Here is a 23,423-nt window from a genome sequence, read left to right on the forward strand (position 1 = left end):
TTACCACCCTCTGCCGGCCATCTTCTCTTCCTTGGACATACTACCGACGTTGATTCCCACCATAGCCTCACCCAGACCAGCACTGCACTCCGCCAGCACCTTCGCATCGCGGTAGTGTGTTGTGGCTTGCACAATGGCTTTAGCTCTCTTCGCGGCATCTCCACTCTTGAAGATTCCACTGCCCACGAACACGCCATCACATCCAAGCTGCATCATCAGCGCCGCATCTGCGGGCGTGGCAATGCCGCCGGCCGCGAAGTTCACCACAGGCAATCTACCCAGCTCAGCAGCCTGCTTCAGTAGCGTGGCATCGGCTCCGATTTCTCTGGCCATGGCCCGTAGTGCTACCTCGCCCTCTGCCAACGCTGCCTGCGCTTTGGCAATCTCCTTGTTCACCGTGCGCATATGCTTGACCGCCTCGACGACATCACCTGTACCGGCCTCACCCTTCGTTCTGATCATGGCAGCGCCCTCAGCAATCCGTCTTAGCGCCTCGCCCAGGTTTCTGCACCCGCACACAAATGGTACCCGGAAATCGTGTTTCTCGACGTGATAGGTGTCGTCCGCGGGCGTGAGCACCTCGCTTTCGTCAATGTAATCCACGCCTAGAGCCTCGAGAATCTGGCATTCGACGAAGTGGCCTATGCGGGCTTTGGCCATGACCGGGATTGTGACTGCCTCTTGAATCTCTTTGATGAGCTTGGGGTCGGACATTCGTGCCACGCCGCCGTCGCGACGGATATCGGCCGGGACACGCTCGAGGGCCATGACGGCGCAGGCACCGGCTTCCTCAGCGATGCGGGCTTGTTCGGCGTTGACGACATCCATTATGACGCCGCCCTTGAGCATCTGGGCAAGGCCAGCTTTGACTGTGAAGGTGGGGTTTGACGAGGAGGAGGCATCGCCGGAGGACGAAGAGGGGACAGTATTAGCCATGTTGCCGTTGTCGTTGATGGTCATGATGGGAGCCGTAGGAGGGGTTTGGGAGTAGTCAAGGGATTGAAGAGTTCAACTAGATAGAGACAGTCTGGGGTAGCCGAGTTGAAGAACGTAAAAGAGGCAAAGAGTGTCTGAGTCACCACTACTTTAGATGTACAGGGTGTGTCGCGGTTACGTACCGCCGGCGGTGTTTGCAGGATGGATAAAAAAGCAAAATAGCAAGATACAACGGCTAGAAGCGGTAAACCGGGATTTGCTGATAAGATGGATGGACAGGTCAGGCAGTTACCTTAAGAGGCAGGGGAGTATACGAATACGCCTTGAGACATGATCTTTGGTACAGTAAACCTCACCAGTGAATGAATGGTGCACGGGATAAAAGCAAAATCCCAGAGTTCAAAAAAAGTCTGCCCGCATTTCTTTTTGCACCGATTGACGGAGCAGCCAGTAGTCAAGACCCCTCATGGCCCGTCTCAGTAAAGGGCGATATCGCTGCTGACACGTGATACGCTTAGTCAGTCTGGATCCTTCTTCCGAGATCATTGCTCTGTGCGACATCCCTTCGTCCTTGATACTCCTCTATGCTCAAGCGGCCAAATACAGGCAAGGACCAGTCATTCCTTCAGCAGTTCTCCGGCTGAGTGATATGGACGAACAGACTGCCTCTGACAAGCCTTGAAAGGACGACACTCTCACTCAGGGCCAAAAGCGCCAAAACAACCCATGGGTTGAATCGTCATTCATTCTCCCCGCTCTTCTTCAGCAACGATCAGTCTTTGAGCTTCTCGATGCGTTGTTCAAGGGTGTATCATACCGCTCCCACTATACTCCCTCCTTGATCAGACGGTGGACCAGACAACCTCTCCGACTTTGGTCCGCAATGGCCCTGGATGCTCTTGAGGCCGATGAGCCCTTGTGCTCAAAAGCCCAAGACAAGGCAAAGGCAATATCGATCGCCGACTTTCCCGAAGATGTCTTTCTACTACTGCTCAGCGACCTAGCGGCATGGGATGTAGCCAGCTGTCAGCGCGTCTGTAAGTCATGGCGCACCGCATTCACCAAGGACGAATATATCCGAGTCGCATTGCAGCGTTACCCTCATGCCAGTGAAGTCCGCAACCTCCCTCCCGGAGCCCTGCATTTCCACAATTCACCGCACACGATCAGCTGGCAAGATCTCCTCTTGGAAATCGCGTCTCGATACCACAGTCTCTCCAAAGGCACCGCCAGCAGTGTCACCAAATACGCCATGGCACCCCTGGAACAATTAGGCGACTGGTTTCCCGTAGGTCAATGGGACTACCACGAAAGCCAACCCGTTGGCCGTCTATACTACGACACCGTACACCTCAGCAAAGTCAGTCCGAAACCGTACCTCTTTCGCCCGACGCTATGGACCTACGACGACGGCCTCCTAGTCTACGCGCCCGCCCGATGCACAGAAGCCCCATACTTCCCCGAGACGCTCGCCCTTCTGGATCTGTCGACAGGCACGAAAACACCGATTCCATTCAGTAATCGCGGCAAAATCATTCGCAATATCCGCCTGAAAGACCGCACCCTGATCGTCGAGTGGGCCGAAAAAGACCCCTTCCACAACCTCAATGCCATGGAACAGGTCAACCGTCATTTCGCGAATTGCTTCGACGTGCGAAGGTCTGACAAAGGATCATGGACTGTAACATGGCGATCAGAATGGAAGATGCACTTTCTTGGTCTCCCGCCAAATTACCACGATCGATTCTTCTCGACGCACACTTCAACACATTACGCCGTGTACTTCTGGCAGCCCAATCGCAGCATGTATACAGGCGACGAGGAGATGCCGATCGAGTCGTTGTCCGTCTGGGACATATCCACACCGTCAAACTACGCGCCGTCGAGCGATCCGTCGGGAAAATACCGTCCTCCTGCGAAGGAGGGCCCGTATATCGTATCGAGATATTCGTTCATGGACATGGAGTTTTGGGGTGTAAGGCAGCATGCGACCGTCTCCCTGATGTCCTTGGGTATTGACTCCGAGACATGTTCGTTGACAGTGCGCGAGAACGTCGGGGTTACGGGTCAGGGGTACTTCGATCCTGCGGAGCGGTTGTGGTGTGCTAAGACGACTACGTTTCCTTTCTGTGGGGAAGGGCCACGACTGTACAGGGAATGGGATGGGCATTTGCCGCCGTACCGTGGGCATTGTAGTATGGAGAGTGCGGATGTCGAGGAGAGTGAGCGCTGGTTCTTGCCGGTCATGGACGTCGTTGACACAAAGGCTGGGGTCAAGTTGAGTCTTGTCGAGACATGTTTTTCAGGCCAGAGCGTGGATAATAAGCTTGTGGTCAGGTTGAAGACGGGTTGTCACGAGAGTGATGAGTCTGAGTCCGGGTCCGAATGGGTCACGCTGGACGACGGCTTGACGGAGCAGGTCTGCGCCATGGGACGCATCACCGGTGACGAGCGCTGGGTCGTTGGCCAGAATGAAAGGATGGAGATTGTTGTTGTCAAGTTTTGATGCATAGCTGATGGAGTCGTTCGGAGTCGGAAAAACACAATGATGCATCACATTTTGGGGTATCGGACTGGAGTTGCATGTATCGTGCACGTATCATGTTTTTGTCATTATGGGTTAGGTGATGGAAATATTCCCAAGCATTCAGGAAGGTAAATACATCGATTCTATATGGACGTGTGATTGAGTGATTCTCAGGTCACAGCTATTGAGCTAGCGACGAGGTAGGTGAAACGACCATGTGGTCACGAGAGTGTCCGGGACATCGTGATTCTGGTGTGCCATTCTATTTTGGAAACCAGGTTCCTTTGGAGGAGATAGAATTTGCCCAGAAGGGAAGTCATGGTTACTCGATGCAGTAAGATCTGGCCCTTTTCATGACACGAAATCCTTTTTGGCAATTAAAATCTCTTGACGGATTTGAGTCAGACAATCTTCACGTTGTTTTCTTGACGGACGCAAAGTGCATACCTGAGGGACCTTCGATGGTTCCAGGGAAGCATTTGCACCTCTTCACAAGGAGCTCGTCTCAAACGCTGCAACGGACCACGATCGAGGTCAACGCAGTCCGAGCATAGGATCTAGTTTTCAACTCCTTCATCCCAGAATCCAGGGATTCATACTCCGTAGTCCGGACCGTGTTGCTGCACTTACTCCACGCATAATCATTCAGCCGGGCGGTACTGTGCACAGTACATTCGCCGAGTGATTCCCTTAGCAAGATTTCCTCCGGTTTGTCCCCAGATTGAACTTACTTTGGGTGCTGGGCCAGGCTCAGGGTCGTCCTTGATACACGTTAGGTATGTGGGGGAACCAAAAGCTCACCCCACATCTTAGTCGCACGAGCAAACCACGCTCGTTAAACGCTTGGAGGAAAGAAAGAGATGATACCACAATTTTGTTCACTTTTTGTATTTGATGTCCAGAGTATAGTATAGACTGGTATTGCAAACATGATTGACCCTTAAATGTCAGGTATATGCTCATGGCTGAGAAACATCGACCAAATCGCAATCATGATGTACCTTTCCAACTCTTGCGCATAGATTCAACCGGACAATCTCAGTCATATATAGTCACAACATTTATTTCTTGGCTCTCTGGCCATATGCCTTGGTAGCATAGTCACCCTTGTGGACAATGAGATCCTCGGGTTTGTAATCCTCGCGACCAGAGAAGTAGCTGTCGAGAATAGCCTTTGTACCAGCAGCGTAACGCTCCTGAGCATCAATGGAAGTACCGGACATGTGAGGAACCATGGCGTTACCGCCACCCCATGGGTTCTTGGCAGTTCGGAGAGGATGATCCTTGGGAGCTGGCTGAGGGAACCAAACATCACCACCGTATCCATTAAGCTGGCCGGAAGCGAGGGCCTCGGCAACATCTTCCTTGACGACGATGGCACCACGGGCAGTGTTAACGAGCCAAGCACCTGCATATGTTAGTTCGCTGAACGGGAATAGGCTTGGACTGACATACCCTTCTTCATCTTGGAGATCAACTCCTTGTTGAACAAGCCTCGGGTCTTCTCGTGAAGTGGGCAGTTGATGGTGACAACATCGCACTGAGCCAACATCTCCTCGAGATCCTCAACACGTCTGCAACCAATCTCCTTCTCAACCTCGGGCTTGAGAGGTTGGTAGTCAAAGTAGAGGAGTTCCTTGCATTCGAAAGGCTTGAGACGACGGAGCACACGCTCACCGATACGGCCAACAGCGACGGTACCGACGACCTTGTTCTCAAGATCGTACTCGTTCTTGGCAACGGCAGCGACGTTCCAGTCGCCCTTCTCGATCTGTTCGTGGGCAGGGACGAAGTTTCGGACCAAGGTAAGGATGGTCATGACGACGTGCTCAGCGACGGAGACGACATTGGAGCCAGTGACTTCAGCAACGGTGACACCTCCGTTGGTCTTGTTGGCGGCGTTCAAGTCGACGTGGTCTGAGCCAATACCGGCAGTGACGGCAATCTTCAGCTTCTTGGCCTTTGCAAGACGCTCTGCGGTGAGGTAACCCGGGTGGAAACTGAAGGACATTGTCAGCCAATTCTTGTGTTGTCGGGCATGTGCTTCTCTTACGGAGTGGTGATGATGACTTCGGCATCAACCAATTCCTGGTCGAACTTGGAGTTCTCTCCCTCCTTGTCCGAGGTGGTGACCAAAGTGTGTCCTTGTTCTTCCAGCCATTTTCTGATACCTAGTTCGTTTTCTGTGGTACCGAGGAGGCGAGGTTGGTCTCGAGCGTGGTCGCCGCCCTGGTAAACGTCAATTGGAGAAGCGGAAGGAGGTCAGGAAGGACAACATACATCATACAGGACCAGAAGAACTTTGCCCTGGCGAGAAGCGGTGGCTGTCAGCGTGCGTTTGGCAGTGAGTGAAGGTTGGAAGGAGGGAGTTGCTGCGCGGCGAGCAAAGTGCGGGGAAGTGGAGGAGAGGAGTGATGATGCACGCGGCAATGAGCGTGCAGCTGCACGGGTAAATACCATTTTGAAGGATGTATACAGTAATTGATAAAAGATCAATTAAGTGAAGGGTGGAAAGACGGGCGGTAAAGGTGCTTTTGTATCAAAAGGTCAGATAATAGGTTCTGCCGGTAGAGCTTTGAGCCTCGAAGAAGGAGGTACCTATGGTGGAGACCGGCTAATCAGTAAACGTCAGGACCACAAGCTGGAGCTTAGGTCGTGCAGATGGCCCGAGGAGGAAGCTGATGCAGTTGCAGGGGTGAATGTAAGTGTAAAGGAGGGGTAGCCCGCAGATAGGTGTCGCAAGACGTATACACCAAAAACCCAGGTGTAAGTTGGAGATTGGAGATAAGGGTGATGACGCCTGAAGTGGGAGGGCCGGTGGTGATCCAGGTAAGCTGAAGCCACTGCCACTACCACTGCCACTGCCACACAGCTTCTGCGGCGTCTGAATCTACTGCTTGCGGAGAAGAGCCCCGGACCAGCGAGACGACAGCCGACAGACCGAGCAGGACACAGCAACAAGGACGAGGGGTAATAGATAGGCAGAAGATACGTACCTTTTTTAAGACTAAATTGCTTCCTTAACCTTGAAACAATCAATTGAACAATATGGAGAGGAAGCAGAAAACATCTCCCTTCGGACGAACGCCATCTTTTATAAGACCAAACCGTCATGATGATACTCCAGTCCCTCACTGAACCACACAAAATGCTTCAACGTGCCTGACCTAGCCATCATCCGTCCAGCTCCCCCTCTTTCTGCGGAGCTGGTAACTGTAACCACCTCAGGAAAACCCTCACTCTTGCCTGCCCTGCCCCACCATCTGCTACTTCCGTGCGTGTCCAATGCACTGCTGGACCCGGAACGAGGGTTCTTCCATCAGAGCCTGTGACGGCACTTCAACCATCGCCGTTGCTGTGGAGAGGCGGCACCGTCTCTCACTCGCTCGGTAACCTGGTCATTCTCGGTCGTCTGGCTCTGCAAGGACGTCTTTATAATCTGTCATGGTCAGGTGCCCCAACCATGGCCAGACCACACGAAGCTCCTGGCTCACGCTTCATGGCTCCAAAGTGACAAAAAGCAAGTGGGATCACACGTAGACCTATTTGCGGTCATTACTCGGAGCACTAAGACGGCAAACTGGCGGCTCGTCCCATTGCTGCTACATTCAAAACCTTTTCCCGCTCTCTCGATGGGCGGTGGTCAGCCTTGGGAGGTCAGAAGGTTGTGCCTTTGACCTCCAACAACCCCGTTGCCCGTGTAATCAAATTGACTATTCTGGTACCAAAAGGCGCAAACTCGGCTCAAGGGTTCAGAATGTGGGGAAATCCCAATTGTATGCCAGATCTAGGCACCTTTGGCAAATGGTTTAGCCGGCCCAGAGATGAGGCCCTGTGCCGGAATTGCCCGCGCCCTCTTCCGACCGACGAGGCTTGCGAATGTTTGCGACGAGGCTTGCGTTCCGAGCATTGACCAGCCTTGTCGCATACGTCGGAAAAGGGAAATTGAGGAGGCTATGTTCAGATCGAAGCTGTGCCTGCTAGTAAGTAAGTGTTCGACTGTCATCAATCTTTGAATGTCGGCTACAGACAACAAACAAAGCCCAACTTTATCTTTGCCCACAAACTCCTTGTCCGAGGACTTCGAGGTTGAGATAGATTAGACCAGCCGTAATTTCTTTCTGGTCGAGTTGGAACTCGAAGGGGCGTCTCTGGTAGACATATATACTGCACCTCACCAACAAGGGCTGATGGAGTGCCAACCAGAACTTCATCACTCAGCCATCTACAAAGTCGCTTCTGCGATCTCAATTTCACCGTGGACTACACCACTTCTCCCGCCTTTCAGATATATATGCTTTCGAGATCCGTCAGGCGCATGACTTACTTACCTACCAGACCCTCGGATATCAAATCCAGTGGCCGTCCTCAAGCCTGAGCTTATCTGGCGTCTTTTACGCACTGGGATTTGGCTGTATACCGTGGTAATGACAAGGTTACCCCTTCGCTCGTGTGCATCAGAGGTCGCATAGGTAAGGCTGCAGCAGGTCTGCACAGAGAAGGTGTCCGCCGCGACGGCCAAGGACATCATCATTTCTTATGCTGCCGGCTTAGCATTCAAACCAACCATTGTACTTCGGCGGACATACTCTCTGTCCTGGAAAAAAACGACTCAGCGTTCTGACACGCCGGATGTCAACAAGAGTAGGAGAGCTCGAGTTTCAGACGGCTTGAAGAAGGCTTTCCCGGCCTCTCAGGGGTCACTTGAGCGTTGTGATTGTGGTATCGGTTCTCGGGCTGCTTCATACCTAGGTATCATATATAAGGCCATTTACCAGCAAGAGGACATGAATTGTATCAACCGCAGAATGAATCGTGACTCCCATGGACTGAATGTTCGTCGGCACAAAATGGCGAAATGATGTCGCTTTCCAAATCGGCTAAACCTTCCCCTCTTGATGATCGTGCTCTGCCAACAATAACCGGACTGCCAACATTCATCGCAGCAATCACGAATATTACAAGAAAACACGTACACTGTATACTGCTAGAGCATCCAGCGTTGCGACTGCGCGCTTCAATCTTGACATGGCGACCCCTCGCCTGTCGTTCCTCTATCCTAATTTTCTTCGCGCGGTGCGTGCCTGCGAGCCGACGACGTATCAATCCCTACGATTCCCTCCTCCTTCCAAGTACAATCGCAAGGCGAAATTACATACTTCTGCACAACGACGACAAGACGCAATTCCACAGAGATATGGACCGGCAGCAGGCTCAGGGTTACCACCTCCACCTAAACCAGAAGAGCCATTGACGCCGAAGGAAGACACACAACCACCGAAGGAGGCAGCCCCAAAACCACCCCACCATGAAACAAGTCACACAGAGGCAGATACCGGACAAGATGAGCCGCAAGAATCGAATACGACGTCGGACTACGTTGATGAAGCCTCAATGACCAAGACGCTTGGACAGATCAAGCCAGACGAGCAGGATAAACTTGAAAACAAGGAGCTGGACATGGTGCTGTCCATTCCCTCCCCGTCCGAAGTCAAGGGCAAAGACTCCCCCGTTCATCCGCATCTTGAGGCGCCTCCTTATGAACATCATTTCGATACATATGGATTGGTACAGCAACTGGCCGCCAAAGACGCATATACTGTCACACAAGCAGAGAGGTTGATGAAAGCTATCCGCCTCATGTTGTCATTGAACCTAGATGTCGCAAAAGAAGGACTTGTCTCCAAATCAGACATCGAAAATGAATCGTACCTCTTCCGTGCAGCGTGTTCGGAATTGAAAACCACGCTCCAAGCGACTCGGCATTCGGAGACGCTGAAGCAACGCAGTCAAAGGGCACAACTGCAGCACGAATTTGACATCCTCAATCAAAAAGTGACGCAAGATCTCTTGACGCTTAAGGAGGAACTCAAGGGTTTCTTCAACGACCGAAAGTTGATGCTGCAAGAAGATAAACGCAAGATTGACGGAAAGATCTCCGAGTTGAACTATGAAATCACGGTGCTATTGAACAGTGACTCCAAGAGTGATGTTGAAGGTTTGAGATGGGTGTTGACCCGTCGGGCGGCTCTGGCTATAGGAGCCTGTGCATGTAAGTCACAGCACCATTCTCTTCATGCTTCGGAGTATGAAATTAACGCGCAGTCTAGTCATGATTATATCGGCCTTGAATTACTCGTCTATCAAGACACGTGAGAAGGAGGAAGCCGCGAAGAAACGAAGGGCCTTGCAAAAGGCACAGGACGAACAGCGCGCACGAGAGCAGGCGCGGTATACCACGCCCAGTCGGTCTTCGGGCACACAGACTGATGAGAGGACGCTAGGAGAATCTCTTGGTTGAGAGGCTCATGCATGGAAAAGGCTAGCAGGCTCTGCCTAGTGGCCACGACCCTTGTATATGGGGCATCATTATAGATTAGATATACAACTACAATGCCAAAAGAGTGCTGTGGTTCGGATCATTATATCCTATGGGGTATCGTATACATCTTTTTCACTATGTTGATATGTCGTGACCCGTTAACAGATCACAGCTCCTTCTAATGGGTGTATCAAGTAATCACAAATTCACCCAATCAAGCACACTCTGCTCCCGACTTTGACCTGCAGTCTGTGGCTGAAGCATCGCATCAGCGTCACCGTCGATGTTGATGTCAATGAGTATGCCCTCTCGTTGCTGCATCTTCTTAGGTGGACTGTCATTGTATACGTGGCCTTCGCAGTCCTGGTCGTGCTCAACGCTAGTTTTCCGCGCCTCGGCGCGTCGCCGTAATCTTTCGCGAGCGGCTGCGAGGCGCTCTGGAGCTAGGCGTGTGCTGCCGGTCCCAATGTCGTTCTTAGCTGGAAGGTTCGCGGCGGTGTCGTTGTTCATGTGAGCGGAGGGAGCACCACTAGAGGCAGAGCGGACGGGTAAAGCATGTCCTAGGGGATTCGTTTCTGTTTTCGAATGTGCTTTTGTGCTTGCCGGTGGCGGTGTATGGTCAAATTTATTGCGGTGACTGCTGCCCGGTGGTGCTGGTCTGGTATCCGCAATGGAGACGGGAATCGAGGCACTTGGTCGTCGTAGTTTTGTGGTTGTCAGTCGTAGTGCCATGCTTCCCTCTCTGGTTGACTCCTTCGCGGATTTGACCCGATTGCTGGGCGTTCTGCTGACATGGCTTTGGGTAGCTCCCTCGCGCACGTTGCCATGTCTGTCTTGTTCCTGTTTTGCCTCGGCTTCACTTGGAGCAGCACGTCTCAGCCGCTCATTTTCCCGGTGTAGCTTCTCGACCATACTCTTCAGTTCCACATTTTCTGCATCCTTTTGACGCGCGTATTCGCGCATTTTCTGCCCGTAGCGGACAAGCTTCTTCATTTCCTTCTCTGTCTGCTGCATGTACGCATCCATCGCGCTCGGTGGGAACGCAGTTGTGTTCACTGTGACTGGCACACTGGTTTTCGTGGGTTTGTCTGCTGCTGCAGCAACTTTGTTCTCTCTCTTCGCAGGTTCAAGATCGCCCATTGATTTGGAGATTCGAAGTGGATGGCCTGGATCCTTGCTTGAGGACGCGCTTTTGATGGCATTTGAATTTGTATTCGCAAGACCAATGTTTTTGATCGCAGCATGCCTTTGTTGTGCCGATTCTGGACTGACACTCTTGAACTTGACATTGATATCCTTCAGTAATTTCGCCCTCGGTGTCGCAAGGCCGGGCGTTCGTAGTATGCCCTTTGTGGGAGATAGCATAGCCTTTGAAGGAGAGAGCATCACCGCACCACCATCACGCTTGCGCTTGTGAGTGGGAGTCAATTGCAGCCTTTCATCCATGGTATTTGATTTCTGAGGGGAAGATACAGGGGTTGGATCGACGTTTTCTTTGTTGTTGTACTCGGGCGTGGAATCTGGTGAGCGGAAAAAGATTCCTCGCACGGCGCGGTATGCGAAGAGCGGCGCCGGCGTGACCGGCCCTTCTAGGATGGTTGCTTCGCCAGGCATGACGGGCGCGTTCCAAAAATCGTCCAATATGCGGTAGATATGTAGTGGCACTACGGATAGGTACTTAGTACATCGTGTCGGCGCAATCGTTGTGTTAACGTGTCTTACACCGCGGGGCGCGTCAGGTCTGTTTATACGTCCATTCCGGGACTAGCGTTCTATGCATATGATTGAATTCCATCTGTGCATTTCTCTTAACTTTCACCATACAATACCTCCGAGGACTTTGGATTTTCACATAATGCAGCTTGTACCAATCAAAGACGTTTTTTATGGTATGGACGATGCGTTATGACGGGGTGCATGTCTGTCTACCCTCTTGACCAACTAGCAAAGCCTCGAGGCACAATACCCGCACTGTGCTCACCGAACCTGGTCGTCCTGACCATGACTATATCCTCCAAGTCTTTATCGTCTCTGGCAGGAATGGCATGATGTACTTTTCCACGTACGAAGACGGCATGCCACACTTCATCCCGTCCTCCGCGGCCTTCTTGATCCAAACCACATACTCGCGTTCGATGTTGCCCGCGACTTTGCGCTGGACATCAACATAAGTCATGGCCTGAACTTCCACACCGCCTTCCTCAGCCCAGTCAGAAAACTTCTCTGCGTCACTGAGGATGCGCTTGACGGGCAAGCTTTGCTTCTCGTAGAGCCAAGGCACGTCTTCGCTTTCGTCCAGAGCCATCTCGTCACGTTTGCTGAGGAAGCAGAGACTGCCGTACACAACGTCTCCTGGCGATGGAATGATGTTGGCGTACCCAGTCTCGTTGATGATACATTTCCAGTCTTTGAGCTCCGCAAGACCGATGAAGAGTGAGTCCGGACAGCGTTGTTTCATGGTTCGCGGCGACAGATTTGAACCATACCCGAAATATACGCAGGAGAAGCCGGTCGTTGTTGTTAATGAAGATTCTTGTTCTGTGTACACTTCTGGTGCTGTTCTACCAGCCTCCGGATCAACAACACCAGCGGTGTTTGTTGATGGCTTCATGCTTGTGATATCAGCCGATATGGGCTGTCTTGCCCTGCAACAATCTCGCAGAAGGCTGAGTATGTCGCTGGTCAATCGGTTGCTGTGTTTCCTTGAGCTGCAATGATGGCGGCAACATCCAAGCACGAGGAATTGTGGAATAGTACGCCATTCAAGAAGCATTCTGATACTCCCCATGCGGGGTTGTATATGGATAGTTTTCAGAATTGGCTCGACAAACGTTCCGTCTTCCGCGATCGAAACCTCCGTGGTCCGTGAGTGGGTATCATACAATAATGCTTTGGTCGTCTTCAACTCAATCGAGGTCGGTCACCAATACACGATCTCAAGCAGAAAAGAACGATTCAACATGACAAACGGGCATGTCGTCAGCTACCACCAACAAGAAGCTGTTATGAGGGAGGGCATACATGAATACAGACATCACGCAAAACACGCATTGTGTTGAAAACTCCTACAAACTCCAGCTAACTGGTGAAGCGAGTGTTCTCATGCAAAGGTCAGACATTGTGACCACCCAGAAGCGAGTCTGTTATGCGTATGCGTATGTGGACTCGAACTTTTGACCCTTCTCATCCTTTCCAACGAAACCACAACCCGAAATCCGACAAGTACCCAGGTATCAATTTCCCTTTCCGCATTTCAGTACCTACCTTGTGACAGGGCCATTTTCCCCCGGTATGCCCTTCAGTGCTTCGCATGGCTAACACTGTTCCTCTTCTTCTTACTCTTCTTCTTCGCAGACTTGGGTGTTTCTGACTCCGCAGGGACCGAGGTAATGGATTCCTGGATGTCTTTCTCGTCCGTGGCATGTCCGTTAGTCTCGACCGGGCCGTCGACCTCCTCAATCACGGATTCAGGTACAGTTGTTACGTCGATTTGGGTGCTCTTGACGCCATTGACTTCTGTGGATCCACTGCCGCTGTGGCTGACTTCTGATGGTGCAACGTCGTTCATTTCTGATGCAGCAGGGTCTTCGTCATCCGGTCGGTCGAGGGAATCTGCACGTGGACGCTCGTCGTCGATCTCTGGCGCATCCCTTGTTGCTGAGTCTGTTGGAAGTGGTCGTTCTTCGTTTGATGGTGCAGTTGGGCCTCGGGTGCGCTGACGAAGTGTCCACAGCATTTCTTCAACTGCTGGGTGCTCTTTTGCCCGTTCCACTCGTTCCGGCAATGTCTCCACTGGCTCTTCGGCTAGTGGTGCCTCAACAGGTGGCACTTCAGGAGCTTCCTCGAGCTCCGTGGTGCTATCCTTGACCGGTGCCTCAGCCGATACTTCTTCACGACCCGCTATAGCTGCCACTACAGATTCTGCGTCCGATACAGGCTCCTCCTCAATCGGTGCCAATGCTGGCTCCGATGGTGCTGTGTGGAAAGTGTCGTCGCTACTGGCAGCAGGCTCTCCAATTTCAGCCGCTGGAGTCTCGTCAGTGTGATTCTCGCCACTCATGCTCTTTTCCTGCTTCCATTCTGGGTAGCATTCGTCTTGGGCATATGGACACCCATCACAGCTTGCAGCAAAGCCATTCTGATATGCCATTCCTTCATGGTCATGAAAACGGCAAACGCCGGCTAGATAGCCTTGCCGTGTCCACTCCGAGCCGCTTGCCTCGATGTAATCCCAACCGAGTTGTGAGTGTTTCAATATGGTAGTTTTCCATTCTTCGCGACTATCTTCTTCGAGATCCGCAATTGACCTGGGCAGCAGTCCCAATGCTCCTCGGATGACTTCTCGTAACGTTCCACCTGCCGGCACAACGTCGTAGATACTATCAGCAATCGACGCCTGAAGCTTCCATTCACCACTCGCAAGATTGCTGCGGATAACATCCGTAACCTGGTTGCTCAAAGCCGGGATCTCATATTCGGCTGCGAAGATGCCAAGTTTGACAACATCATCGAGGGACGCTTGCTCTTCGACATGTGGCTGAGATGAGTGTGTCCAGATGAAGAAGTCTCGCATAGTCTCGATAGATGTGACATTGACAGGCATTCCTGACACAAATTGAGTCAAGGTTTCACGAAATTTACGTGAGCGTCGTCGGAGCAGGTCACCGGGTACCAGGAATATTTCGTTGGCGCCATTTAAATCGGATGCCGAGAGCGAGATGCGGTCACTCTGACACCAACTGTGATCATGTTAGCAGGAACTTCGTGTCAACAAGAAGAGCACTAACTCGGTGTAGAGCCGACGTTGCTGGGCGTCCATGGTGAACTTCCAGCTTGAGTCGGCTCAAAAGTCAGATGTCCAACATCTGCTTGAGATGCTGAGAAGGACAGAGAGCAAGAAGTCATGCCTCTTTTGATTGCCACGAGACAATTGTCGTGTACTCAGACTGAAAGCAGAGCCTCATGGCAGCTAAGGCCTCTCCACATGAGAGCCAGTGTCTGGGCACGTATGCATTGCAGCAACAATCCGTGGCCGACTATGACTGGCCATTATTTCATCCCGGTTAGGCTGGTCGTGCATTGTCACGGAAAGCGTACCAATCGTTAGACCTCTTAGGCAGTGTCCGACCTGTCAGCAGCGAGGTCAACATACCACCATCCTTTGATACCCGTGGTGCGTTTGGGCATGAGCGAAGCACTCCCATTGAACAGGGTCACCGTGTCAATGCTGTTGCCTAGAGCCCGATGCTGATGGTAATGGGAGTGCATTCCAATGGGCAAGCCGAAAGGTAGCGGCACGCCCAGCACTTTCATCTGGAGGTCTGCTAGACGCATCGTTATCCACGATTGCCCCTGCTCAATCCTGCCGAGCGGCATACTCAGGCAGGAGCATTGTTGTGGCCACCGTCTGGGCTAGACAGCACTGACATGTGCACAGTGAGGAAGAGAGTTGGTATGGATATCGGTATTCGACTTTGATTGGACCAGGAGATATGCCAATACTCGGTGCCCGACATATGAGGCAGCCAATCTGTTCCAACATGTCAACGCATTGTAAGCAACAACAACTCACATGGTTCGACTGCGGGTCAATGCCTCGTTCAGATGCCTTGGAGAGTGCTATCATAGGCCGCTCAAGCAGTGATTGATACGATTGAAGTCAAGAATGCAGGTCATGCCCTGCACTTACAAAAGATCCCCCACGTTCTGGGGCGCCATAGAGAGCAAGTGCAACTTTGAGCCCAACCTTTGCCTCCGCCTCATGGCGCGGGCTTCTTACCCATGATCCCAAGTGCAACAGCTCGTAAATTGGGTGCGAGCTCGAATCAGACGAAGTCGTGCTAGATCACACGGTGCGTTGTTCGTGCAGGAACAGCTGGGTCGGAGAACGCATTTAGGGCTCGGCTCTGGAGGAGCGGCAAGTAATCGAGAACGCCTTGTGAGCGGCTGTGACCACGATGCGCCAGAGATGCCGTTGAATCAGTGCAAGATCCCGAAGAGTCACATCTTGTGATGATTGTGATCTGCATCGAGGCTGAACTCAGCCTTTCCACCATGACGTTCCCCCCTCCGTGTCCCAAATCAAGCACTAGGACATGTTGCCATCGCAAAGCAACCACAATCACAATTTCAGATACGCCATACAACACGAGTGCAAAGAAACCCTTATGCAAGATCTGGATCAGTCTGTCATTGCCCTAGTTTCCAGTGAAGGTATTGCAGCAGATCGGACCTCAGCCTCTCCTCTGAGTGGCACTAAGCCTACCATCTGCATGCCGTTTGAGAGGGTATAACGTACGCACTCGAAGAAGGCGAGTTTGGCGAGGTTGAGATTCGAGCTTTCTGCTTCGTCGTCCTCTCCCAAAACAGCCTCGAGAGTGTTGGCCAGCTGGAACAAATATGTAAGGATAATCGACGCTTCAAAATTCTTGAAGGAAGACTTCACGATGCCAGGAAACTGGATGAGAAGTCGGAGGACATCGTAGAACGATTCATCCGTGAATATAGAGTAGTCGGCATTGTCGAGCTCTTCGGAGACTATTCGCACACCTTTGAGCTTTGAGTCCAGCTTCGTGAGCCAATATTGTAGTGTTAAGCCCGTGTCGCCATCCATAGTAGCCATTTTCGCTGTGTCATAGGTAAATGTGCCGCCACGCTTGATGGACAATTCTTGAGTCATGAGGCCAGTTGCTACAAGAGCATCAGCAAGGTTCGAGGTAGATACTTCTTCCCGAAGTTCTGCAAAGTCTTCAGGATTGTCTTCCAGAAATTCCTCGACAGCATTGTGACATTGATCGAGGATGTCGCCTAAGAGAAGTCCTCCACTGTCTGTCTTAGGCGATAGGCCTTGCAATTTACCAAAGCTGACGTGCTGAAGCTTTGAAGCAAGCTCAGCAAGACCCATCAACTCCAAGGCATTGAACACCTGATGAAAGTGGGTATCTTGTTTCGCTGAAACCACGTAGATCATCTTGTCGAAAGAGTACTTTTCGTATCGCTCCAATACTGCGGCGATATCCCTCAGTAAATAGCTTGTTGTCCCATTGCTAAACCGAGCAATCGCGGTACGGTGACCCTTATAGCCATGCTTTTCGAAATCTATCACCCAGGCTCCGTCACTTTCCCTGTAAGCATCGTTCTCTTTAAGCATGTCCTCCACGTCGGTGATCGTTTTCGCATTGACCTCCGACTCCCCTGAGTAATCATCGAATTTGATATTTAGCCTCCCGTAAAGATCAGTGTAGCTTGTGACGCAGGCTTCGCGAAACATTCTCCACAATACAAGAGCATCCGGGTCGCCATCTTCCATTCTCTTGAAGAATTCATCTTTTTCCGTCGAGATTGTTGCATGCTCAACAACATTCTCTTGGCCTTGCGCCGGAAGATTCTTGGCCTCTTCTTGCTCGTTCCGGAGGAGATTGTTGACTTGAGCAAACACATCAAGGAGATGTCTCAAAGGGTCCTTCTTGAGGAGCTCTTCTGAGCCGAACCTTGACCATCCCACAGCCAGAAGTCCAATATGCCTCCCCCAATCACCAAGAAAGGTCATTCTGCAGACGTCCCATCCCATGAACTGGTACAACGCTGCAATGTATGCTCCAATGAAAGTGCTCCTGAGATGGTTCCCGTCAAACTCTTTCCCAACGTTTGGCGAGGAGAACTCGACCACAACTTTCTGCTGCGCACGAGGCGAGGCTCGATCCTCTGAAACGTCTCCTAATTGAGACCTGCCGTATAATGCGCCTCTGTCCCTGATGTAGGGAATGAGTAGACGTGCAAGTGTGACAGGGGAGAACAAGACGCGCAAGTGAATACCATCAGGAATTGGGCTGGCAAAGAGAGGCGAAGACGGGAACTGGAAAGACGGCGAACATCAGTATTCTAGCTCTGAACGAGGCTCACCATTGTCACCAGATGAGTGCTCGTACCTTTTGCCTGAGATCTCCTGCGAGTTTTTCCAGGTCGACATCTTGAAGTCTGAGTCGAGGGAGCACCACTGTGAGGTCGCCAAGATCATTCGGCAATAGTATTGAATCATATGCCGATTGAGGCTCGCAATTCGTGAGTTGAACTAGTATCTCTGCAAGATTGGCTTGATATATATCCAGCGGATTACTCTGAATGTCTGCTATCGTGGAGAAGGAAACCGTTCCTTCCAGGTTCAAGTGCTTAAGCAACGCTTGAACCCCGTCCAATGTAAGTGAAGCCATCATCACTGTTTCGACAGGACATGAATGTGTTGAAGGACGAATGCTCAAGACATGTAGAAGAAAGGCAGCATATTGTGATGCCAACGCTTGAGGGCGTATCTTGCATGACCGGTGGATCTGGGTCGGTAGACGCAAAGGATCTTCCAACATTTCGGCTTTGTGGGGTTAGGCATCAATCTTGTCGCAAGCTGTGGCCTGGCAATGACCGGGATTCGGAGACCATGATGATTCTGCCAGTGAAGAAAGGCCCGATATCTCGATTTGCCACGTAGCAGTCCCAACCGCTTCTGCAACGTGTTGCAATAGCGTCCAGCGATGCATGCCCACCTGACCCGGGATATCCCAACATCCACAGCTCTCTGCCATAATGAGATGCTACTAGCGAAAATACACAAAGTGGGCGAGTGGCACACATGCAGAAGCGACGTTGAAAGCGCGATGCAGAGTATTCGTACTGGATATTGCAGGTTACGCGCCAAATGGGCCTCAACTATTACCAATGTTCATGTCCTGTATGATCAAGGCATGGCTCCCAATGGCTGAAAGCACCTGATGCTTTGGAAGTATATTGCTAGGACTGTGTTTCCGCGTCACGCGGTTGGTCATGCGATGGCTGCCTGTCCGTGTGCCCACTCCAGGATGGTAGTGAAATGCCGTCGCCCGCAGATTGCCGTGATGCGTATCTCGGATGACGTCGGGAAAATCGAAGCAATTCTGCGTACATTTCCTCAAGACTCCGACGCCACTGCACGGTTGGACGACAGAGAAGATGGAATCTCTCCACAAAGATCGCCTTAAGTCTGGCGATGTTCCCGTGATGCAGCGATTTCGTCGGCGCCAGACACCTCTGCAAGATTCCACTCAAGTAAGGCCAATAATAAAAAATGACGAAACCAAAAATGCCGAATCCGAGGACGAGAACAAGAAATGACCCGAAGGTCCGTGGGAGGAACCCGATCACATTTTCGTCCATGGAGAAGACTCCAGCTCCCAAAGCAATTGGGGAGAAGTATAACTGGTTGACACGACGGACGTTAATCAATGTTCTCTGTCTTCAAGCATTCGGGCTAGATTGGCGTTTCGTGACTTACCAGCATAATTGCTGCCGACGCTCCATTGCATGTCGCCAGTTCATTGCTTGCCCGGGCTAGTCTGTTGCCGGTTTCGGTCAACTCACGCTGCAAGCCGCTCGTTTGGTTCGTCTCGAACGCAAGCCGAGACTCGAGCTGCAGAGCACACATCAGTCGGTTTCGTTCGGTAAGCAGTCTGAACCAAGAAAATGCTCACTTCGCGGGCGAACTCTTCAGCTCGTTTGCTCAAGGCTTCGAGCTCATTCTTGAGGTCCCTCAGGTCTCGGTAGGTTGCAGGTAAGTCGTACAGCAACCGGTTTTGATGATTTGCATCAGGTACGTCCAGGAATGCAGGTACAGACATTATTTGAAAGCCGTCGTACGCATCAATTGTCTTGGTCAGAGTATCGAGCAATCTGGTTGAGGTGTTCTTGATGACCATGACTAGCTTGAGCGAATCAACCATCGTCTGCTGTGGGCTTCCCACTTCACCTTGCAACACCCAATAGGCTTGTGCTTGAGATAATGGAAAGTGCTCCTGCAACACAACTTAGCCGACATGTTCCTGCTGCGAAACATCTCGCCAGTGCACGAAGCGCACAGTCGCCGCGTCCCTCCCAGAACTTTCATTTCAGAACGTCCATTCTGGGTGAGGCTTGAAAAGTTGACTGGGAAAGTGGTGTACACTTACCCTATCATATCTCCGGATACTTAGCGCGATCTTCCGAGTTATCTTCCGCCATTCGTCCCTGACCAGTTTCGCCCGTATCGCTAGGATTCTGATGAAATATGCATATGGTTCCTGGATTGGGTTGTTGGCGTCAATCACTCCAAAGGAGATGGGATCGGTGTGTATTCCATCCGTGACATCGCTAGAGTGCTGGCGTGCGTTCTGGGCGTTTTTGCCGTCATGGCGGTTATCGTCGAAGCAATACACTGACCATGTGCATTCGTTTACCAGTCCTGTGACGACACAGGTGATTTGTGCTTCGTAGATGAATGATCGCTCCGAGTGTTGACCCGGTTCGAGAAGCGAAACATCCCAGTAGTCCCTCAAGGGCTCTTTGTGTTTGTTTTGACGATGATCCTGGACAGGTTGTGTTGAAGACCTCCACGCCCAGTACGGCAATGAGAACACAAGCTGAAAATTAGGATAGCCATATGACTAAATGAGTGCGTCAACAATGACTGTTTACAAGGGCAAAGCAGGAATCAGAAAATCTCACCGAGGAAAGCACATCAAGGGAGGTCCTCGAAGAAAAGTGCCTGTAGAGAGCGAGTCGAAGTCCGGCAGTCCGATAATATGTGGCAGTTAGGATCAGTGCAAAGACGTTCCAATGATCAGGATCATGTATGTATCTGTCAAAGAGGTCAGTGTCAAGCCCCTAACGTATCGCTGCAAAGATAGGTACTGTAGTTACATCAGCTGCCGGATGATCTGCTTCCCCTGATAATCTTCCGAGGTTGACGTGGTAAATCCCCTGCCTGGTATTTTCTCGCTCGGGGCCTGTCCCATTCCCGTTCCGGTTTTGGGCGCCTTAACGGGCTGCGCAGCATAGAATTAGGGGTTTTGTACCAGAAACTTGCACTCTTTTCAATCACCCAAGCAATTCATCACCCGTCATCATTATCACCATCACCTTCACCCTCATCAAGTAGCTGCGCAAAGGAGGAAAAGATTGACTTACCGGTATTCTCAACGATTCCTGGTACAGTTGATATGGTGTGAGCCACCGACTCTTTCGAGACATCGCCCTTCGACTGCCCGATTGCGTCTCATCAAGCCAGGTGTTGATTTTCTCATCGCAAGATATGCCTGTCCGCAGCAATTTCAGATCCTTAATGTCACAATATTCCTCCACCACATCTGCCTCCGGGATGTTGACGGGCGACTGCTCTGGGCTGCGCATGAAATCCTGGACGGTGTTTCGATCTTCTTCAACCTCATTGGTAGAGAACTTATCGTCCTCATCATCCTGGATTTCGCTGCCCAGCTGTTCTCGCCAATTTTGCCATGGCTGCCTCTCGAATCCATGACTGCCATGCACGTATTGCCCCGCAGAGGTTCCATGTAGCCTCAGCAACGCATCTCCCTCAGGCTCTTCTCTCGACGTCATATGCCGATCTGGTATATGTCCGTACAGCTATAATTGAATGCACGGCGACGATGCATACAGGGCAAGAACATGTATTTAAATGCGCGGATTGGGAATCGAGAGCAGACTTAAATGGTACGACATACAGGGTCACAATCAGGGCTCTCGTGGGCATACTGAATGCCACTGAAAGCCTTCGCTTCGCCACGATGATAACACTCTCTTCGCGACTCAGCAACAGATACATATGGCTGACGGGCGCTGCAAGAGGGACAGAGGACCAATGTAAGTCTCTTCTATCTCATGCTGTGCTACCCAAAGCGGTCGCCTGACCCCAGCAGCTCGTCCTCGGCACAGGAGAATAATGAGGAAGTATCCAAGTCATGCCAACCACGCAGAACGAATACTGCGCCCGATTATACTTTCTGAGATTGGACTCCCTTAGCCAATCTATAATACCAGGTCTTCCCATGCCACTAGGCTTTGAGTCGGGTTTGCAAGTCAGCAGTACACGACCGACAATGCATCCGACAAAGGGTTTGACAGAGTATAGAAACTCTTGTTACGGAGCTCAAGGACCTGCATTCAGTTCAAGACATGCCCTGGAAGAGTACTGTGGTCGGTCAGTGACATGTTGAGGTGACCTGATAAGAGAGGCGCAGTTCTACGAGCACTCGAAGGTGTCGGCTGGGTAACAGATTTGCAATCTAATAAAAAAGCAAAAACAGGTGTTCGAGTGCTCCTTCAGTATCCCGACCCGGGACCTGATCTCAAAGTTTATTTGAAGACCTTTTCCAGTGTGCAATTGTTGCACCTTGCCTGCTGACACCGGGGACATTTCTCAGTCTTAACAGCCATCGGCCCATGCCCACAATGACAGCACGACCAGATGAAAACAGACTTCCTCTTGTTCTTGTTTGGAGGACATTTCCGAAATTGGCCTTCATAAGCCGCCCAATGTGGATATCTATTGCGGTGTGCTGTGCCTAGCATATCATTTGTCGCCTCCTTTTGATGGTTGTCAAGCGTCTCGGCCATCGTGTGAACAGAAAGCGCCCGATTGGATGTACTTCGTCCAGATCTTCCCAAGTCACCTAGTGTATGGCCAGGAACTTGTCGACGAAAGGACAGCGCCCAATGGCAGCTGCTGGGCTCTGTCTACAGGCAAAGAGGGGACCCGGTCTGCAACCGGATCTAAACGGAGGAGACACCGGGTAGGGTTCGATTGGGACACGCAGATGTTACTGGTGTGGCCTTCTGCGGACGAATGGGCTTAGCGTTCCCAGTGAGGCTCTGCTGGATATCTTAAGCGTCATACGATGGCTCTCGTGCCCGAATTTCGCAGGCGGCCGGGAGGTTCGTTGGGCACCCTTATCGCGGGAGCAAACCGTGTGCGGCTAAGGACCAGGATATCTCGTATAACGAGGGAACTTTGTTGAATGCGTGAATTGGCCTATAATGAATATTGAACAAAGAAAGTGCGCCCCAAGAAACTTGTAGGGTTGTAGCCAATCAAAATTGATCAGACCGTATAAAGATATCGACCTCAACTAGGTCTGAAGAGGGCTTTCACCGCACCTGAGGGACACTAAAAGCAGTTCTTGGGAAATCGTATGGACATCGCTGTGTATTAAGGTCCCAAGGTCCTCATCTTGGGTTTGTCCTTTATAGAAGAAGGCGCAGGAGCTACTATGGTATCTCGAGGGTTTTTGAGGGTGTAGTAGTATGGGTTTTGGTAAGGCAATGAAAGATTCAAGGGAGAGGTAGCCACCACCATCATGGATGAATTACTGAGGACTGTTGCGTTGAATCCCTTGGCTCGATATACCAATATGTTGTGAGGGAAGGTGACTCAAGCGGCTGTGGTAGACGCCTGTACCACATTAATGGAAAGAAGGGCGCTGCTCGAAATTAGCGAGCCTGATGTTATGTTGCATGTCCACTCACAGGATAAAACCCGGGAACAGAGTCTGCCAAATACTTGCCGACTCGAAACAGCCCATTCTCAAGATGGAAGAATGATCCTTACGTCTCACAGCTGCAGTAGGAGAGACCAGACATTCAAGGTTTCTCTGGCAGCTCATTTCCACCCACAACTCATTCCCACAGATTTGTCGCAAACTCGCAGCGATTCCAAAGGGGATCTCCATCCATGCTGCATGACCCACGATGGGACGGGCTGGCATTGTCAACATGCTTGAGTGGTAGCCTTCCAGTCACCAAACACGTTCAACCTTCCAGACGTCAATGCTGCATGCCACA

General features: G+C 51.4%; 9 protein-coding genes across 9 annotated transcripts; 2 read left to right on the forward strand and 7 right to left on the reverse strand.

Moving 5' to 3' along the window:
* Positions 1 to 936, reverse strand: EDD37DRAFT_658450 (pyridoxine biosynthesis protein; the record flags this gene model as incomplete). The annotated part of the gene is made up of 1 exon (XM_062818977.1): positions 1 to 936. One exon carries the CDS (start codon positions 934 to 936, stop codon positions 1 to 3), a length of 936 nt encoding a protein of 311 aa, XP_062669054.1.
* Positions 937 to 1,819: 883 nt separating this feature from the next.
* EDD37DRAFT_610481 (uncharacterized protein) lies at positions 1,820 to 3,442 on the forward strand (the record flags this gene model as incomplete). The annotated part of the gene is made up of 1 exon (XM_062815215.1): positions 1,820 to 3,442. One exon carries the CDS (start codon positions 1,820 to 1,822, stop codon positions 3,440 to 3,442), a length of 1,623 nt encoding a protein of 540 aa, XP_062669055.1.
* Positions 3,443 to 4,524: 1,082 nt separating this feature from the next.
* EDD37DRAFT_610482 (formate dehydrogenase) lies at positions 4,525 to 5,923 on the reverse strand (the record flags this gene model as incomplete). Its single annotated transcript, XM_062815216.1, has 4 exons — positions 4,525 to 4,871; positions 4,919 to 5,463; positions 5,517 to 5,692; positions 5,744 to 5,923. The coding sequence occupies 4 exons, from the start codon at positions 5,921 to 5,923 to the stop codon at positions 4,525 to 4,527; spliced, it is 1,248 nt and encodes a 415-aa protein (XP_062669056.1).
* A 2,458-nt stretch (positions 5,924 to 8,381) lies between these two features.
* On the forward strand, positions 8,382 to 9,891 carry EDD37DRAFT_592669 (uncharacterized protein). Its single transcript, XM_062814536.1, has 2 exons — positions 8,382 to 9,515; positions 9,574 to 9,891. Exons 1-2 carry the CDS (start codon positions 8,492 to 8,494, stop codon positions 9,762 to 9,764), a joined length of 1,215 nt encoding a protein of 404 aa, XP_062669057.1. The 5' UTR covers positions 8,382 to 8,491; the 3' UTR covers positions 9,765 to 9,891.
* EDD37DRAFT_633997 (uncharacterized protein) lies at positions 9,892 to 11,481 on the reverse strand. Its single transcript, XM_062816825.1, has one exon. It carries the CDS (start codon positions 11,397 to 11,399, stop codon positions 9,984 to 9,986), a length of 1,416 nt encoding a protein of 471 aa, XP_062669058.1. The 5' UTR covers positions 11,400 to 11,481; the 3' UTR covers positions 9,892 to 9,983.
* A 309-nt stretch (positions 11,482 to 11,790) lies between these two features.
* EDD37DRAFT_610485 (uncharacterized protein) lies at positions 11,791 to 12,396 on the reverse strand (the record flags this gene model as incomplete). The annotated part of the gene is made up of 1 exon (XM_062815217.1): positions 11,791 to 12,396. One exon carries the CDS (start codon positions 12,394 to 12,396, stop codon positions 11,791 to 11,793), a length of 606 nt encoding a protein of 201 aa, XP_062669059.1.
* Positions 12,397 to 12,828: 432 nt separating this feature from the next.
* EDD37DRAFT_460526 (uncharacterized protein) lies at positions 12,829 to 14,872 on the reverse strand. Its single transcript, XM_062812955.1, has 2 exons — positions 14,573 to 14,872; positions 12,829 to 14,524 (listed from the first exon to the last, which is right to left on the reverse strand). Exons 1-2 carry the CDS (start codon positions 14,602 to 14,604, stop codon positions 13,084 to 13,086), a joined length of 1,473 nt encoding a protein of 490 aa, XP_062669060.1. The 5' UTR covers positions 14,605 to 14,872; the 3' UTR covers positions 12,829 to 13,083.
* Positions 14,873 to 15,966: 1,094 nt separating this feature from the next.
* On the reverse strand, positions 15,967 to 17,995 carry EDD37DRAFT_565824 (arginyl-tRNA synthetase; the record flags this gene model as incomplete). Its single annotated transcript, XM_062814071.1, has 2 exons — positions 15,967 to 17,640; positions 17,714 to 17,995. 2 exons carry the CDS (start codon positions 17,993 to 17,995, stop codon positions 15,967 to 15,969), a joined length of 1,956 nt encoding a protein of 651 aa, XP_062669061.1.
* Positions 17,996 to 18,355: 360 nt separating this feature from the next.
* EDD37DRAFT_460523 (uncharacterized protein) lies at positions 18,356 to 21,363 on the reverse strand. Its single transcript, XM_062812954.1, has 7 exons — positions 20,754 to 21,363; positions 20,487 to 20,611; positions 20,292 to 20,424; positions 19,757 to 20,230; positions 19,283 to 19,603; positions 19,087 to 19,221; positions 18,356 to 19,010 (listed from the first exon to the last, which is right to left on the reverse strand). The coding sequence occupies exons 1-7, from the start codon at positions 21,180 to 21,182 to the stop codon at positions 18,567 to 18,569; spliced, it is 2,061 nt and encodes a 686-aa protein (XP_062669062.1). The 5' UTR covers positions 21,183 to 21,363; the 3' UTR covers positions 18,356 to 18,566.
* Positions 21,364 to 23,423: the final 2,060 nt, after the last annotated feature.

This window comes from Exophiala viscosa (genome assembly GCF_022695815.1).
Source record: "Exophiala viscosa unplaced genomic scaffold EDD37scaffold_7, whole genome shotgun sequence".
NCBI classification, from domain to species: Eukaryota; Fungi; Ascomycota; class Eurotiomycetes; order Chaetothyriales; family Herpotrichiellaceae; genus Exophiala; species Exophiala viscosa.